This window comes from Orycteropus afer, unplaced genomic scaffold (assembly GCF_000298275.1).
Source record: "Orycteropus afer afer isolate SDZICR_OR568_19922 unplaced genomic scaffold, OryAfe1.0 scaffold00377, whole genome shotgun sequence".
In the NCBI taxonomy this organism is placed as follows: Eukaryota; Metazoa; Chordata; class Mammalia; order Tubulidentata; family Orycteropodidae; genus Orycteropus; species Orycteropus afer.
The window spans coordinates 1,920,153-1,935,105 of NW_006921964.1; the positions used below are offsets into that span (position 1 = coordinate 1,920,153).

The window sequence follows — 14,953 nt, forward strand, 5'->3', positions numbered from 1 at the left end:
GCATTGAGGAAGAGGAAGACATAGAGAGGTACAAGGGAGGTGCAGACAACAAAGATGAACCCTTTTGCACATACAGTACTGCGTTGTCAGTGAAGGCAAACATGGGTATACAGGTAGGTAGATGGGTGGACAGGCTGAGCTATTAGGTATGTCTATGAAGTACATAGGGTTGGCAGACAATGGTCCTATAAGTGTATTTGTATGATCTGAATTCCCAGGTGTATAGTAGAGCTGACAAAGGACAAGGTTGTAGTCTCTTCTTGGTCACAGCCAGCTACTCAGAGGAACCAAGTAGTTGAATGTATGGGTTCGGGACCATAGTCACAGAGGACATCAAGTTTAATTGGCATAACATACTACACAAAATATTGTTCCACCTCCTATTTTGGCAAGTAGTGACTGGGATCTTAAAAGCTTACAAGCAGCCATCTAGGTGAAATGATGGGTCTCTCCTCGTCCAGAGCAAAGAAGAATGAAAAAAAACAAATATTCATGGAAAGAATTAGTCATAGGAACTTGTACACCATGCAATCCACAGCCTATACAACTATGTGACCAGAAGAACTAGATGGTGCCCAGCTACCAAGGTCAACCACTCAGAGGGGGATCTACGTAGGAGACCCTGGATAGAGAGGGAGAACAATGTGAAACAAAACTCAAAAGCATTTGGGAAATAAAGGGGGGGGGGGACCAGGTTTGCTAGTCTGATAGAGCCTGGTGGAACCACTGAGACTATGGCCCCTAGCTGCTCTTCAGGTCTGGAACTGAACCCATACCTGTAGCTTCCAGCTAAGCAAAAGACAGGCATGGGAGTTGAACATTTACCTGAGGTAAATACACTGCTTGGAGTGAATAGTCATGGGAGAAAGAAGGGCTGTTTATGCACAGGGAGACAGCTCAGGGGGCAGGGGGCATGGTGAGATGGACACAGGGAAGAGGTGACTGTTGGGAGGAAGTGGGAAAGGAGCTGTTGCATTGTGGTGAATTGTGGTCAATGTCATGAGACAAAGTATATGTGAACTGCTGTATAGAAAGTGAATTTGCTCTGTAAATTTTCACCCAAATCACAATAAAAAAAAAAAAAATGTTCAGCAGCATTAGCCATCAGAGAGATGTTAATTATAACTGCACTGAGATATCCCACACAGCTATCAGAATGGCTAAAATAAAAAAATAATGACAACACCAAATGCTGGTGAGGATGTAGAGAAACTAGATCCCTAAACATTGCAGATGGGAATATAAAATGGTACAACCACATTGGAAAACATTTTGGCAATCTCTTAAAACAACTAAACATAAATTTCCATATGACCCAGCAATTGTACTTCAGGACATTTATCCCAGAGAAATGAATACTTATGTTCACAGAAAATCCTGTACATAAATGTTTATAGCAGCTTTATTCATAATCACTCCAGATTGTAAATAACCCATATTTTCACCCCTGAGAAGTCAGTTGGCTCCTCATCTCTGTTAGAGGCCTGGTGACCTGTTAAGCACCTTCAACCCAAGTTCCTACTCAAAGGCAATTGCCTTCTTTCTTAAGTTAGATTGCAGGCTTTTGGACACAGTGTGACATTGAGACATCATTTTCTGGAGGACAGTAATTCTTTTCAAGGCTGCTACATATATAGTTATTTGCAGAGAAAGGATGTGGAGGCCTGTGAGGTCAGTGTAACATAAGCACATTTCTCATATATCTCTAAGACTTAGGCATTGCCACTCACATGTAGGTAAGGAGACCAATGCTCAAAGGGCACATGGAGGAGCTGATATTGAACACAGGTGGTCTGACTCTAAGTCCAGTGTTTGTCCCTGTATCCTCCACCCACCCCACCCACCCCCCACACACACACAAGCTGTATTGCCACTTACACTGAACAGCATTTAGCTTTTCCTTGGCCTATATAGATGGACCAGAGATTTTGTGGAGGGCCTGGCTCCTAGGGCACAGGCACATTTGCTGATGGTGGGAGTCGAGGACAAGGCATTTGTATATGTGCACTAGATATATGGATATGTGGTTGAGTGTGCCTGTGTCTGTGTGTGTGGTACTTGTATGCCTGGATAATGTCCATGTATGTCTCTCTGTGTGACTGTGTGTGTGTGTCTATGTGTGTTTGAGTGTCTTTGTGGGTGTGGTGTGTCTGTGTAAGCGTCTATAGTGTATCTGGTGCATATGGTATGCTGTGTGTGTCTCTGTGTGCGTGTGGGTTTGTGTGCTGTGTGTCTCTGTGTGCATGTGCGTCTGTGTACACCTTAGTGCTGTGTGTACGACTTGGACGCCAAGGCCGTGGCTCCCTCGGGTGGGCGGCGCGCGTGGCCTGCCGGCCGCCTGCACACCCGCGCTCCTCCCCGCAGCCCAGCACACGTGGGCCCGGCACCGCCTCCCCGCGCCGCTCGCTGGGCCGCGCGTCCCCACCCACAGAGGGCCGCCCGCCCCCGCCGCGGAGCCCGGCCGGGGATAAAGTGGCGGCTCAGACGCCGCGCCCTGTGGCTACTGAGCTGGTGGTGTGCAGCTCCGCCGAGCCCTGGCTCCCGCAGAAGAGGACCGCGCGGCGCTCGGGGGAAGCGGACAGTGGCGCTCGTGTCCTCGGTAACTGGCTCCTGGCCCCCGCCCCGCCTGCGAGTGCCCGCCGGGGGTGAAGAGCAGCAACCCGATCCGCGGCACGCTTGGCGGGGCTCCGGGCGTCTGGCTGTGTGGCGCGTGAGTGTGTGCGCGCGGGGTGCGCGCGGGGTGTGTATGCGTACGCGCGCTCCCTCCCTGCTCCCTCGCACCAGTCCCTAAATCAACTTGCTCCCCTCCACTCCATCTTTCCAGTTCCCACTGTGCAGGGACGCCGGACCAAACCTCCTGATTTTTCTAGTGACATTTCTCATGTCATCTGCAGAGCTCCATTCCCTTTGCTGCGGGGACAGCCAGGAAGCAAAGTTTGTTAGAACCTTCAGGGGTGACTTTGTCTCGGTGACCCGCATTTGTGCGTGTGCTAGGTGCCTCGCGTGTGCGCGGAGCGGGTACCCGGTTTCCCCGGCAGTGGTTGCCGGGCCAGGGAGCCCCTCCCTTTTACAAGCCCCTCTAAACAACTCATTTAGAAAAAGTGCTGAAATGAACTAGTTGCGGAGAATCGCCAGAGCCTCTTCCCCTCGTTGGGGAGGGCAGGGAGCTCTGAGAGCCTGTCATTGAGAGCTGGCTGCAGGCTTTTTGGCTCAGCAGTAAGAAAACCTGAAAGGCAGATCAGAGGGGCGGAGGGTAGGGAGGGGATGGAGGCTAGGAGAGGGACTCGAATACTATCCTGTGACAGCGGAGAGGAGGAAACAGCCCTTATTTGCCTGGCTCTGATTCTCTAGGCTGTGGCTCTTCTGGAATGCAAACCTTGGACATGATGGAAACAGGTTTGTCATTGCTGCTCCGGAATTTCTGCCCCGAGAAATCATCGGAGTATCATCCACCTCATTATTGTGCCCCATGAAACTGTTCCTTGGAGATTTTAAGATAGATGGGGATTCTTGCAGCTGGATCTTTGTACACATAGAACTGACTATAATTTCCACTTGATTACAGATAAAATAGTTGTTAAGATTAAGTGTCCTGAAATGAGTTAAAATAAACACAGATGGGAAGGGGGGGAAGCTGTAATGAGGCACTTAAAAAAATAAAGTAAGCATTTTCTTAAGAACAAATGAAAATTTTCAGTCTTAGAGAGGTTTGCAAGAAATATATGTATTTTTAAATCTTTGAAGTAGAGTTTTTTGAACACTGAGTTTTTTGTTTTATTTCGTTTTTTAATGCTTCTGATTCTGAACAAGTCTTTCCTCCCCATCTCTGTATGTTTTTGCAGTATTTCTGACTTGAAACAATATCCTCCTTTCTTTCAAGGACCTGCAGATCCTTTCAGAATGCCGGAGGAAAGTTCTTCCAGGCAGACACCACAGAGCTCTCAGTACCAGGACCTCCCTCACCTGGTCAACGCTGATGGGCAGCACCTCTTTTGCAGATACTGGAAGCCCACAGGAACACCCAAGTAAGTTGTTCCAGACAGCTGGCTGCATTAAGTGGGGAGACTGCTTCCTGCTTCTGCTCCCTGTGTGCCACTTCCTACTCAACCTACTTCACATACCATTCTAACATTAGGCATGGTGGTGCTAATATAGCTGAGGTTTAGACAATATAAAAAAATTAAGAACCAGTAGTAGTTCTATTCCCATTAAAACAACTAAGATACTGATTCTACTGTATGGCAGTTTTCAAACATTCCACACGACTTTATTTTTTGTACTTGAATTGATTTCCTGTTGCACAGGCATTCATTTAACATCAAGCCCAACAATTAGAGAAAAACAGGCCATCAGATAATAAAATCAAAATATTATATATTTTTACCCTTTGCACTTGTTTCCTGTCTGACTATGAGCTCCAGAAGAGGACATATGTGTGTAGCAAGGAAGGGAAGGGGCTGAGTGTGTCCTCCTAATTTCTTGCCAGCTCAATTACTTTTTCCATTTTCCATCAAGGATTTGTCTTACTATCAGCAATAGACTTTGGGACTACACAGGGAGACAGCTGATCTACTGCTGCTCTTCTTTCTTGTATGATATAGGAAACCCTGCTTATTTGTGTTATTCAGGGAAATACATAATTTGTGGTAACTGATTGACTTAGTGACAAGTGAAAATTTCCTGTTCCATGGAAGTTGTTTTTACCTGTTTCTTAGGCTTCTTTTCTCCTAGGGGACAGGGTATGGTGAGGATATTGTCTCCCCTTGTATTTCAGTAACCATCTAACCCTAACACAGCTATAAAATGCCTCTTATTTCTTCAACAAGGTGTGCATAATTCAGGTAGCTACACATTAAATCCATCTACTGCCCCCTCCCCCCAGAGAAACTGACTTTTAAAACCACAGCTTCAAGGCAGCTATGCAAGCTGGCTATTTTTTCTCTTTGGTGTCTTCCCAAAGTGGCTGACGCTAAGTGCCTGTGAGTTCTGGTAATATTTTACTTAAAGATTTCCCCTAGAGTGTGTGTTTCTGTATGTGCATGTGTGTCAGAAGGAAGGAGGGAAGGAGAGAGAGAAAGAGAGATTGAGAGGAGAGAAAGAAGATTGTCAAGCATTATAATGCTAATTAATCATTAATTCCCTACTCTAACTTAACTGGCTGTAGAATTGCATGTTCTTGTTTTAATTTTTAACAAATTAGTGGTAGATGGTGAGTCATTTGATCACTGTACAAAAAAAGGATAAAGAATTGAAAGTAGAAGTTTCCAATGACTGAGTCTGACTCTGGGCTTTGTCTGTTAAGGAGTGAGTCTGTCCTAGTTTGAGGACAGTCAAATAAAGAGGACCCGCAATCCTCAACCAGAGAAGGGAGGAGGGGCTTTTTGGGTGGCAGTGGGGAGAGGGGCCAGCACTGGCCAAGTTGGCTGCCCTTGCCTGGGTTGTGGGTGGTTTCACAACCTACACGCTCAGATTGCCCTGCGGGAAGCTCTCTGTCCTTTGTTCCTGCTCTAGGCAAAGATGCCACTTGAACCCTTCCTTTAAGTTGAGCTGTCTCTTGGAAGTCCTTGTTTACTTAGCAGTCTATGTCAATGGAATGCTAGCAGGAGTAGAGATTGAGACATTTGGGCCCTAGAATTTGGAAGAGAAAATGTAGGTCTGAGAATAGTTAAGGGCAGCTTATTGGAACAGAAAGAGCAACAAAACAAGTAGCATATGAAGCTCACTGAACTGTGTCATCCTCATTTTACAGATGAGGATTGGGGGGCCACCCTCCTGCCTGCCTTGCCTCTTCCTCTGGGATGACACAGATCAGTAAACTTCCCTTTAGGGTGAGTGTGCCCCTCTGTCAGGGGCAGTCTCAAAAATGTGCCATGACCACCCATCACTGACCAGTTAGAGTAGAGCTGCGTCCGGAGTCCTCTTGTGGTGACAGACACTAACTGTGGTTATGGATCTTAGGATGTCTCGGGTTTTTGTGGAGGGGCCATAGCTATCATAGAGGTAGGGAGGCATTGAGGAAGCTCAGGGCAGAAGTTTGTGCCAAGCATCATGGAAGCATTTCCAAACCACATCTGAGACCCGCTGCTCTGGTCAGTGCCAGCACCTACAGGCCTACCGTCCAGTGTTTCACTCTGATGTCTTGGGTTACATTTCAACACCATTGCTTGCAAAACATTGTCTGACCTGATTTTAGGAAGAGGCTGGCTTGGGTCTCTGTCAGCTTCAGACTATCCTGAGGGAATATCCTCTAGGCCGTCCCCCTCCTCTGCATAAGATCTTCCTTTTCTATAATCAAGACTCCTCCCAGTGAGGAGGAAAGAAAGGGAGAAAAGAAGAGGGGACAGAATTGTCCATGCTCTACCATCTATGGGGAGGGCACTGGTCATACTTTACCTTCTCCCCACCTTGCTCCTTTTCGATCCTTCCATCCCTTGGGATCTAGGAAGCCACCCCAGGGTTCTGGGCCATCTTGTAGAGTTGAGTATGCTGTCTGCCCTCCATTAGTTGTCATTGGTTTCTATTGATGTTCTGCTCAACAAGTTGCCAAGTGTGCTTTGTCTAACTGTTTACTTGCTCCTTGGGCCCTGCCCAGAGTGTCTGCTGGAAGCTTCTGCCATCAGGGAAGTTGCTGGGCTCTAAGACTTACTCCGTAGATGCTCAAAGCAACTTAGACTTACACACACCTGCCACAACCTGGCAAACCAGCTCAACCTGTTTTAATGAAGTAAATTGTATCTAAATGCCAGCATCTTTAGACTGGACACTAAGAAAGCATTTCTGAAATTGTCATTATAATTTGCATGTCCAAACACAAGGCTGTTTTAAACACAGCAGACCAGAGGTATGGTACTTAACAATTATGAAACAGATTTTAAACCTACATGTGACAGTGTTGAGACAGATTCATACTCATCTACTATTATTTAAAGCAATAACAAATGTTATGCTTGATGTATATCAGAGTTATCTCATATTAATTGAGTGCCATGTATATTCTAGGGTGTGTACATATATAAATCTCATTTAATCTTCATGTCAACCTGTGAGGCACATATTACTATTATATTATTTACTTTTTATAGATGAAGAAACAGAGATCCAGAGTTATAAAGTGTGTTGCCCAAGATAACTCAGCTAGTTAGTAGTTGGATGTGGTCCTTTGCTCTTCTTACCACACCATTGAGCAATATGTATCGACTTTTGTTTCTATGGGTAGTGTTTTCCTGATAAATTCTTGTACTTTTGATTAGGATAAAGATCGCTTCCTATGGTCAAGAGGAATAGAATAAAAGCATTTGACTGTTAACCAGAAGGTTGGTAGTTCAAACCACCAGCCACTCCATGGAAGGAAGATGGGGCAATCTACTTCTGTAAAGATTTACAGCCTTGAAACCCAATGGGGTCTCTATGAGTCAGAATTGACTTGATGGCAGTGAGTTTGGTTTTTTGGTAATCGTTTACTCATAGTGTACTGAAAATGGGAAATAGATTAAAGATATGTATCCATTTGGAAAGAACATTTCATGGTGCCCTGGGCAATGCTATGTCTTGGCATTTTCCACACTAATTTTTTAGCAGGTTGCCAATGATGAAATCCACAGGGTAGTAGAAGTTGACCCATGGGAGGGGTGGACTTGGTGTGCTCCTGAGCTGGGGGGGTCAAGGTAACTCTTGTGCCCTTGAGTAATATGTATACCACTAAACAGTCGCCACTGAGTCGGTTCTGACTCATAGTGACCCCATGTGTGTCAGAGTAGAAACATGTTTCATAAGGTTTTCAATGTCTGAGTTTTTGGAAGTATATCGCCAGGTCTTTCTTCCCAGATGCCTGTGGGTGAATTCAAACTATCAACTTTTTGGTTAGCAGTGAGTTAACTGTTTACACCATCCAGGAACCTCTTCTAGAAGTTATGTCCCTGATATTTCTTCTCTGGACCTTACTGGCTTTGCCCTCTTTTCCCTTCTTGCTCAGACTTTAATAACTGGGCTGGCTTCCCCCATAAGCCCTATAGCCATACCCTCACTCTGAATTCTGCCTTCTCTTATACCTCCCTGAGGCTGTTAAAAGTCTGTGTGGGTGATCACAGGGAACTGGGGGCCTGGAGGTGGAGCACGTAGCAGGGATGGACCACTAAAGGTACAAGCAAGTGGCACCATTTCTGAAATCTCCTCCAGTTTCAGAGATATGGTCTGTGGTCTGTGGATCTTGAATCTATAATCCAAGACCACTGATGCACTTCTCATTATTTTCTAAGTGGGGCTCAGCTGACTTATCCCTCTTAGACCCTCCCTTCCTTTTCTCACTTTGATCCCTCTCTCCAAGAAGACTTCTGTCTTTGTTATCTAGCGCTGCTATAACAGAAATTCCACAGTGGATCCTTTAACAAACAGAAATTTATTCTCTCACAGTTTAGGAAGCTAAAAGTCCAAATTCTGGGTGCTAGCTCTAGGAGAAGGTCTTTCTGTTGGCTCTGGGGAAGGTCCTTGTCTCATTTCAACATCTGTGAGCCCAGCATTCCTTGGAAATCTCCATGTGTTTTGGCATCAGTATTCCCCGGCAACTAGGAGGTTCTCAGCGTGGGGACTCCAGGTCCAAAGGATGCACTTTGCTTCTGGCTCTTCTTTCTTTGTGGTACTGAAGTCCCTCTGATCTCTGCTCACTTGTTTAATCTCTCTTGCATTTCAAAAGAGATTGATTTAAGACACAGTCAAATCCTATAGATTGTATCCTGTCTCATTAAGATAACTACCTCTAATCCTGCCTCATTAACATCATAGAGGTATTTATAACACATAGGATAATTACATCAGATCACAAAATGGAGGATAACTACATAATACTGAGAATCAAGGTCTAGCCAAGTTGATACATATTTTGGGGGGACACAATTCAGTCCATAACACCTTCCCTCTCCATACCCAGATCTGTGGGCAGTGCTATCCTAGGACATGTCCTCCTACCTATGCAAATTTACCTGGAGAAGATGCAACTCCCCAGAAGCTAGGATATATTTAAATGGTACAAAACACCCTCCCTCCCTTCTTCCCCACTCCTGTTATCCTCCCCAGTCAGCCACCAGCCATTGGGTGTGTGGCTCCTGTGGCTCCAGAGAGAAGGGCCGCCCAGCCACCTGCATCCAGACTATGGAAATGAAGAATCTTCACCATCTGGCTGGGTATAGTTTCTATCCCCCCTGCCTTCTGAGAATCTTATTCTAGAAGATGACACTGGGTTTTTCCTCTTCTCCCTTCCCCTTAAGGTTTCTAACCAGATTGTAAAACATTTAGAGCCTTTTTCCCCCCAGCCTAAGGTGTGCTTCAGTGTCCTGAGCACCATTCTCCAGGGTCTACTTCTCACCTGTGGGTGTATCAAGGAGCATATAGAGATGTTTCAGTCTCTCCAACAGTCTCTGCTGACTCCCACAGCCCTGGCCAATGGCTTCCTCCTTGAGCATGTGCCACCTGTGTGACCAGGGACACTGAATTCTAGCATGCTGCTTCACTTACCTGTGAGCTGGCTGAGACACCCTCAATGGAGGATACATCCCTTGGGTCAACTAATCACACTTGTCCCTAAAAGTAGCCATTGTGAATCCCATTCTATTGGTCTCCATGGCATATGGAGAGTCTGGTTCTCCCCTTGAGCTCTAGCCCTGAATTGAGCTAGACTCAATTGTGAAGAGCTAGGCTAGCTCCTGGGTTCCCTAGAGCTCTGTAGTGAAACAGGCTCTGGGGACTCATCCCTGGGAGTTTTCTTCCTCTTATCACTCAGGATTTGACATATTCCAAGCCAACAAGTCAGTTCAGCAAACACATTTTTATTGAAGTCTGCATTTGCCAGGCTTTGTGTTTGGCACCAGGCTGGGGAGAGGGTTGCAAAGATGACTTGTTTGATGAAGTGGGGTGGGAGGTAGGCAAATCCATGGATAATTAAAATATAATATGGCAAGTACCTAGAGAAGAGCTCTGGTGGCACAGCAGTTAAGAATTTGGCTGCTAACTGAAAGGTCAGATGTTTGAACCCATCAGCTGTTGCACAGGAGAAAAATGTAGTCTATTTCCATAAAGATTTATAGCCTTGGAAATCCTCTGGGCAGTTTTACTCTGTCCTATAGGGTCACTATAAGTCAAAATTGGTTCAACAGCAGTGGGTTGCTAGTGATGGGTGGGTAGGTACTTAGAGGCAGAGCCACTGCTAGGCCATGAGGAGCTTTTGTGCAAATTAGAAAAAGATAGCCCTCTAGGACACTTGACTGCTAACCAGAAGGCTGGTAGTTCAAACCCACCAGCCACTCCTCAGAAGGAAGATTGAACAATCTACTTCCATAGTGATACTGCCTCAGAAACCCAAGGAGGGGTCGCTGTGGGTCGGGTCCGACTCGATGGCACATAACAACAACAACAACTAGGTAGACAAGCCCCTGGGTACATGCATGACGAGCAGAGTGTGGGCTGGGTTTCAACTCCTTCTCACCTTTCTGCCAGTGCCCTTCAATTATGTTCAACCTATGAGAAGGGTACACCAATGAGGGGAGCCATGGCAGAAAGACATGCAGTTCATGGTGAGTTCTGGAACTGCAAATAGTGCTGTGTTATTGGGACAGAAAGTATGAGGCAGAAAACAAGCAAGAGCTAAAGCAGGGGGTGGGGACAGGGTGGACCTAGAGGCCTTGCAGACCAAGCTATGGGGCTGAGATTTGAACCTTTAGGGTGTGGAAAGCCATGGACAGATCTCAAGCTGGGACGTGGCAAAGTCAAATTTGTATTTAGACACCAGCTGTTTGGAGGTGTTTGAAGTATTCCAGGTAAGAGGTGATGAGGTCTGAGTCACCACCTGGATGGGGAAGATCAAGTCTGACCATATTTTGTGGTTGATGGATGGTGTAAGGAGGGAAAGGATGATGCCTAGATTCTTCCTGAGTGTCCAAGGTGGGAGCTGGTGCCAGAAACTGGTAGGCGGCTCTCTGACAGTGAGAACATGTAGGCTGCCAACTGCTGTTGGACACTTCATTGGAGCAGCTCTGGAATAAACTGATCAGAGCAACACATGACAGGGAAGTAGACCCTCCCAGCCCCGCAGGACCAAGCAAACTGAATCACCTTCCAAACATCACTTCCACTTTCATGATTGTAAGGTAGAAATCATGTTTTACATTGTCTCCTACAAGGAGTGATCGAACATTAAGTGCCTTTGACTTATTTCTGTTGTAGCATGTGGCTTATACTTGGATTCTGAGAAGATGGGCCTTACTATGCGTCTAATAGTGATGACTTTAGTTTTAACCATATTTCTGCATTTCATCACACCACTGTTTCCTTTGCCTATTTTAAGAATTTCCAAAAGTTTCTTTTTCTTGTATGAAGCTGTTTCTCCTTCTGATGCTTGTGCCTTCGCTGTAGCACAGCAGACTGCCTTATTTTTAAGTAGGGCATCTCTTCTGGGCTTTTTTAAAAAAGATCTTTGGATAGTGAAGATCTTTTGATGGCAAGAGGAAAGGCCGGCTGCTATTCTTGCAGTTGATTTTTCCAACGACTTCGTTAAGGGATAATTTCTTCCAGTTGCTATAAGAATGTTCTGCAGATACAAATCTGGCTTTGTTTTCCAGTGGAACCCAAGAAAAAAATAGCAAAACAAGCTGTTTCCTGAATAGTACCCGTTGTCCACCATTGTCTATTTACCCATGCCGGCACCTTTTAGGTCTAGATCTCCATCGCAGAGGCCCTCTCCATGAATGCCAACCAAACTATTGGCTATTGTGTAAGCAAAGGAAATGGCCTTCAGCAGTGTGAATTTTCACAGCTGAGATGACAAGACACCCTTGTCCCATGTTTTAGGGTCATCCAAGGTTCCTGTTGGGAGGTTCTTTCCATTTCACACAGCTATGTTCATTAGGGGATGGGAGTGGTGATGCTGATAGGGTGGCTGAGTAACACTGGGGGTGACATTGTTCTCTGTGTGAGGAACAGTAATGCACAATTTGGTTGTTGTATAAGAAGAGCTGTGTGCTGCAAGGCACTTCATTCACAGCTGCCCCAATTTAACATTCTTAGCCACCTTCTAGCATGCCTCTCTCCCCAGCTAATGCTGACCAATGGTTTCTGCTCTTGCCTTTCAACAAATCCTCTGTGTTCAGTGATTAAAGGCATGCTTCACCTTCCTTGAAAAGGTTTGAACAAGCCATTCCTCATGTGACCACAACTCTATTAATGTTCTATTCTGGAAGGAATGGAGGAAAGAAGGGAGGGAGTGGAGGAGAAGGAGAAAAAGGGGGAAAAGGAAGAAAGCAGACTGGAAAGAAAGAGGGATTCTAAAAACATATCCTCAATTGACATTGTGGTTAAAAGGAATTTAACCTTCCTTTCCTTGAACACATTTTCAAGGACAGCAATATTTAGTTGGTTCCATGGGTCAGGGGGGAGCTCCTGTGGAGTAGTGCCTAAGGCACTTGACTGCTAACCAGAAGTCTTGGGGTTCAAACCCACTAGCCACTCTTCAGAAGGAAGACTGGGCAATCTACTTCCATAGAGACACTGCCTCGGAAACCCAAGAAGAGGTTCTTATGAGTTGGATCCGACTTCATGGCAGTGAGTTTGGTTTGTTTTTTTTAGTACAGGGCAGGGGTGGTAGTGATCAGAGTGGAAACAGTTTGCTTTGTGAAATAATACCTGTGTGCCTTTAGGATGCTTGCACTCTGAGAGGCATTACATGTTGTCTCATATTGCTACTTCCGGAGCAAGTGTCAGAAGTAAATGACCCAGAGAAATGGTCAGATTACTAAGACCATGATGAACTTCTCTCACCAAAATAGAAACTCTCCAGTAATTTGTTTCTCTGTACACATACTAAGTCCTGATGCCTAGAACAGTGTCCAAGCCTCAGTAGGTGCTTCTTATATGTTTGTTGAATTAATGTATCTGTTCTAGCAAGAAGACAGGGACATGTAAACACTTTATTGCAGAGCTGTTTCTTCCGGAAGAGGAACTCAGGCTAGAGCACTAAGGTATCCTCAGAAATCACCAGCTCTCCCTAACTTTCGGGGCTTCCAGAAGGTTTGTGGATAGTTTTAGGGGGCTAAGACCTTTCAATATTGAAAGTATGTAAGTATATGCTCTGTTATGGACAGGAAGATGGATTGTAGACTTCATCATATTCTCAATATAGGGAGCCCCAAAGGGGGACCCCAAAGCTCTATGCCATCCACAGCAGTTTTGAATGGAAAGTTAGGCTTAGAGAATGTGCATGGGTTCTTCAGGTCACCAAGTGGGCTGCTGTGGGGTGCGAACACCATCTCGTGATTACTTGTATCTTCTGTTCTATGCTACTGTTTCCTAGGAGCTGCTCACACCTTCTTACAAGTTTAAACCACAAGTTGGCCCTGGCCAGTGGGGATTTGTGCCAATATCCAGTTGGAGTCAGGGTTTGGAGAGGATTTAGTTTACCAGCTCCCCTTCCAGAAGTTGTCTGACCACATTTTCATTTTGTTGATATTGTTTTCAGTGGTTAGAAGTGTGTGGACTCTGAGGTGTTAGGGGCAGAAAAGACTGCAGGAGACTTACAGCATCCAAGATAGGATGGGAGGAAGGGAATAAATTATAGGAAGAAGAGAAGGAAGGCTTTTAGAAGAGTGAGAGTGTGGGAGGTAGAGAGGAATGGCATCAGAGGGGCAAGGGGACCTCTCCCTAAATGAAGAGGAGGCAAAGAATGAAAAAATAATGGAAAGAGATTGAAAGGAAGAAGAAAACTTCATATTTGGCTATGTCTCTGGTTAATCTTTCCTTGTTAAAATAGGCAAGTTTTCCCAGGTAGTATACAGCCTACTGGATTAGAGGGTGAAGAACTCTAGTTAAGAATTCACTGCCTTTTGACACTGTAGAAGGTTCATTCTGTGGTCCTGCTTTGTTAATCCTGAAGAGACATGTTCCAGGGAAGCCTTTTCTCTAGGAAGCAGAATAGAGCAGAGCAGTGAAGAGCAGCATGGACCCTGAATGGGCCACTGGGTCCACCCCAGTCAGTGGGTGCTAGATGCAGGACTATTCATCTCTGCATCCAAGTTCTCATCTTCATAATGAGGAGTAAAACACCTTTCCTATAAACCCCAAAATTCACTGCCATCAAGATTCTGACTCATAGCAACCCCCTTTGGGTTTCCGAGGTGGTAAATCTTTACAGACGTTAGGTTGCCCAGTCTTCCATGGAGTGGCTGGTAAGTTTGAACCACCAACTTTCTGGTTAGCAATCAGATGTCCTAGACACCACAACCAGAGCTCCTTACCTTTTCTTTAGGAGGTTTACAATGATTCAGTTTAAGTTTCAATTGCAGGACCTGGCACGTAGTAAGCAGAATGCAAGTGTGAGCACTTTTTATTCAGTGTGCCCTCTTTGATTAACTCCACTGTCAATCTTGTCTTATCTCTTAGGTCCCCTTACCCTCATGGCAAGCATCAGGCCCATAGACCTGAGGTGAAAGCAGTAACAGTTTGTACAAATTCTACCTTTACTGCTGTCACCAATGATGCCAGCTTATATGCTTTGCCCAGTCTTCAAGTTATTTACTTTTTTTCCTTAAGTATTAAAAATCAGTTCCATTTTAATGATATTTCAAACTCTCTTATAAATTTTCCACAGATTCTGGGTGCTTAGTTTATGAAGTAAATGAAAAAAGAAAGCCCTGACAAAGAAGTTGGTGGTAAAATTCTTTTTGACATAACACATAGTTAGATAATTAAGTGTTTTGCATTTGTTGTGTAAGACCTGTCTGACAGTGTTTGTGGTATAACTCTTGACTGGAAGTGGAGCTGAACAACCCTTAGTTAGTATTGCTGGGATTCAACTCAAACCAACCTTAATAAAAGCCTTCAGCTGGTTTTCAGTGGGTTTTGCCTTATCTTTGGCATGTATTTCTCCTTTGGTCCTGGTTATGAATCAGTGTTGTGTGGAAATATATGTGATGCA

At 45.1% G+C, this 14,953-nt stretch overlaps 1 protein-coding gene across 1 annotated transcript in view; it reads left to right on the forward strand.

The window, feature by feature from the left end:
• Positions 1-3,386: 3,386 nt before the first annotated feature.
• The window catches only part of MGLL (monoglyceride lipase), a 183,569-nt gene continuing 172,002 nt past the window's right edge, over positions 3,387-14,953 (forward strand). Inside the window, exons 1-2 of the mRNA XM_042782580.1 lie at positions 3,387-3,396; positions 3,881-4,025. Of these exons, the coding sequence (XP_042638514.1) occupies positions 3,387-3,396; positions 3,881-4,025 (155 nt within the window). The remainder of the gene's footprint in view (positions 3,397-3,880; positions 4,026-14,953) is intronic.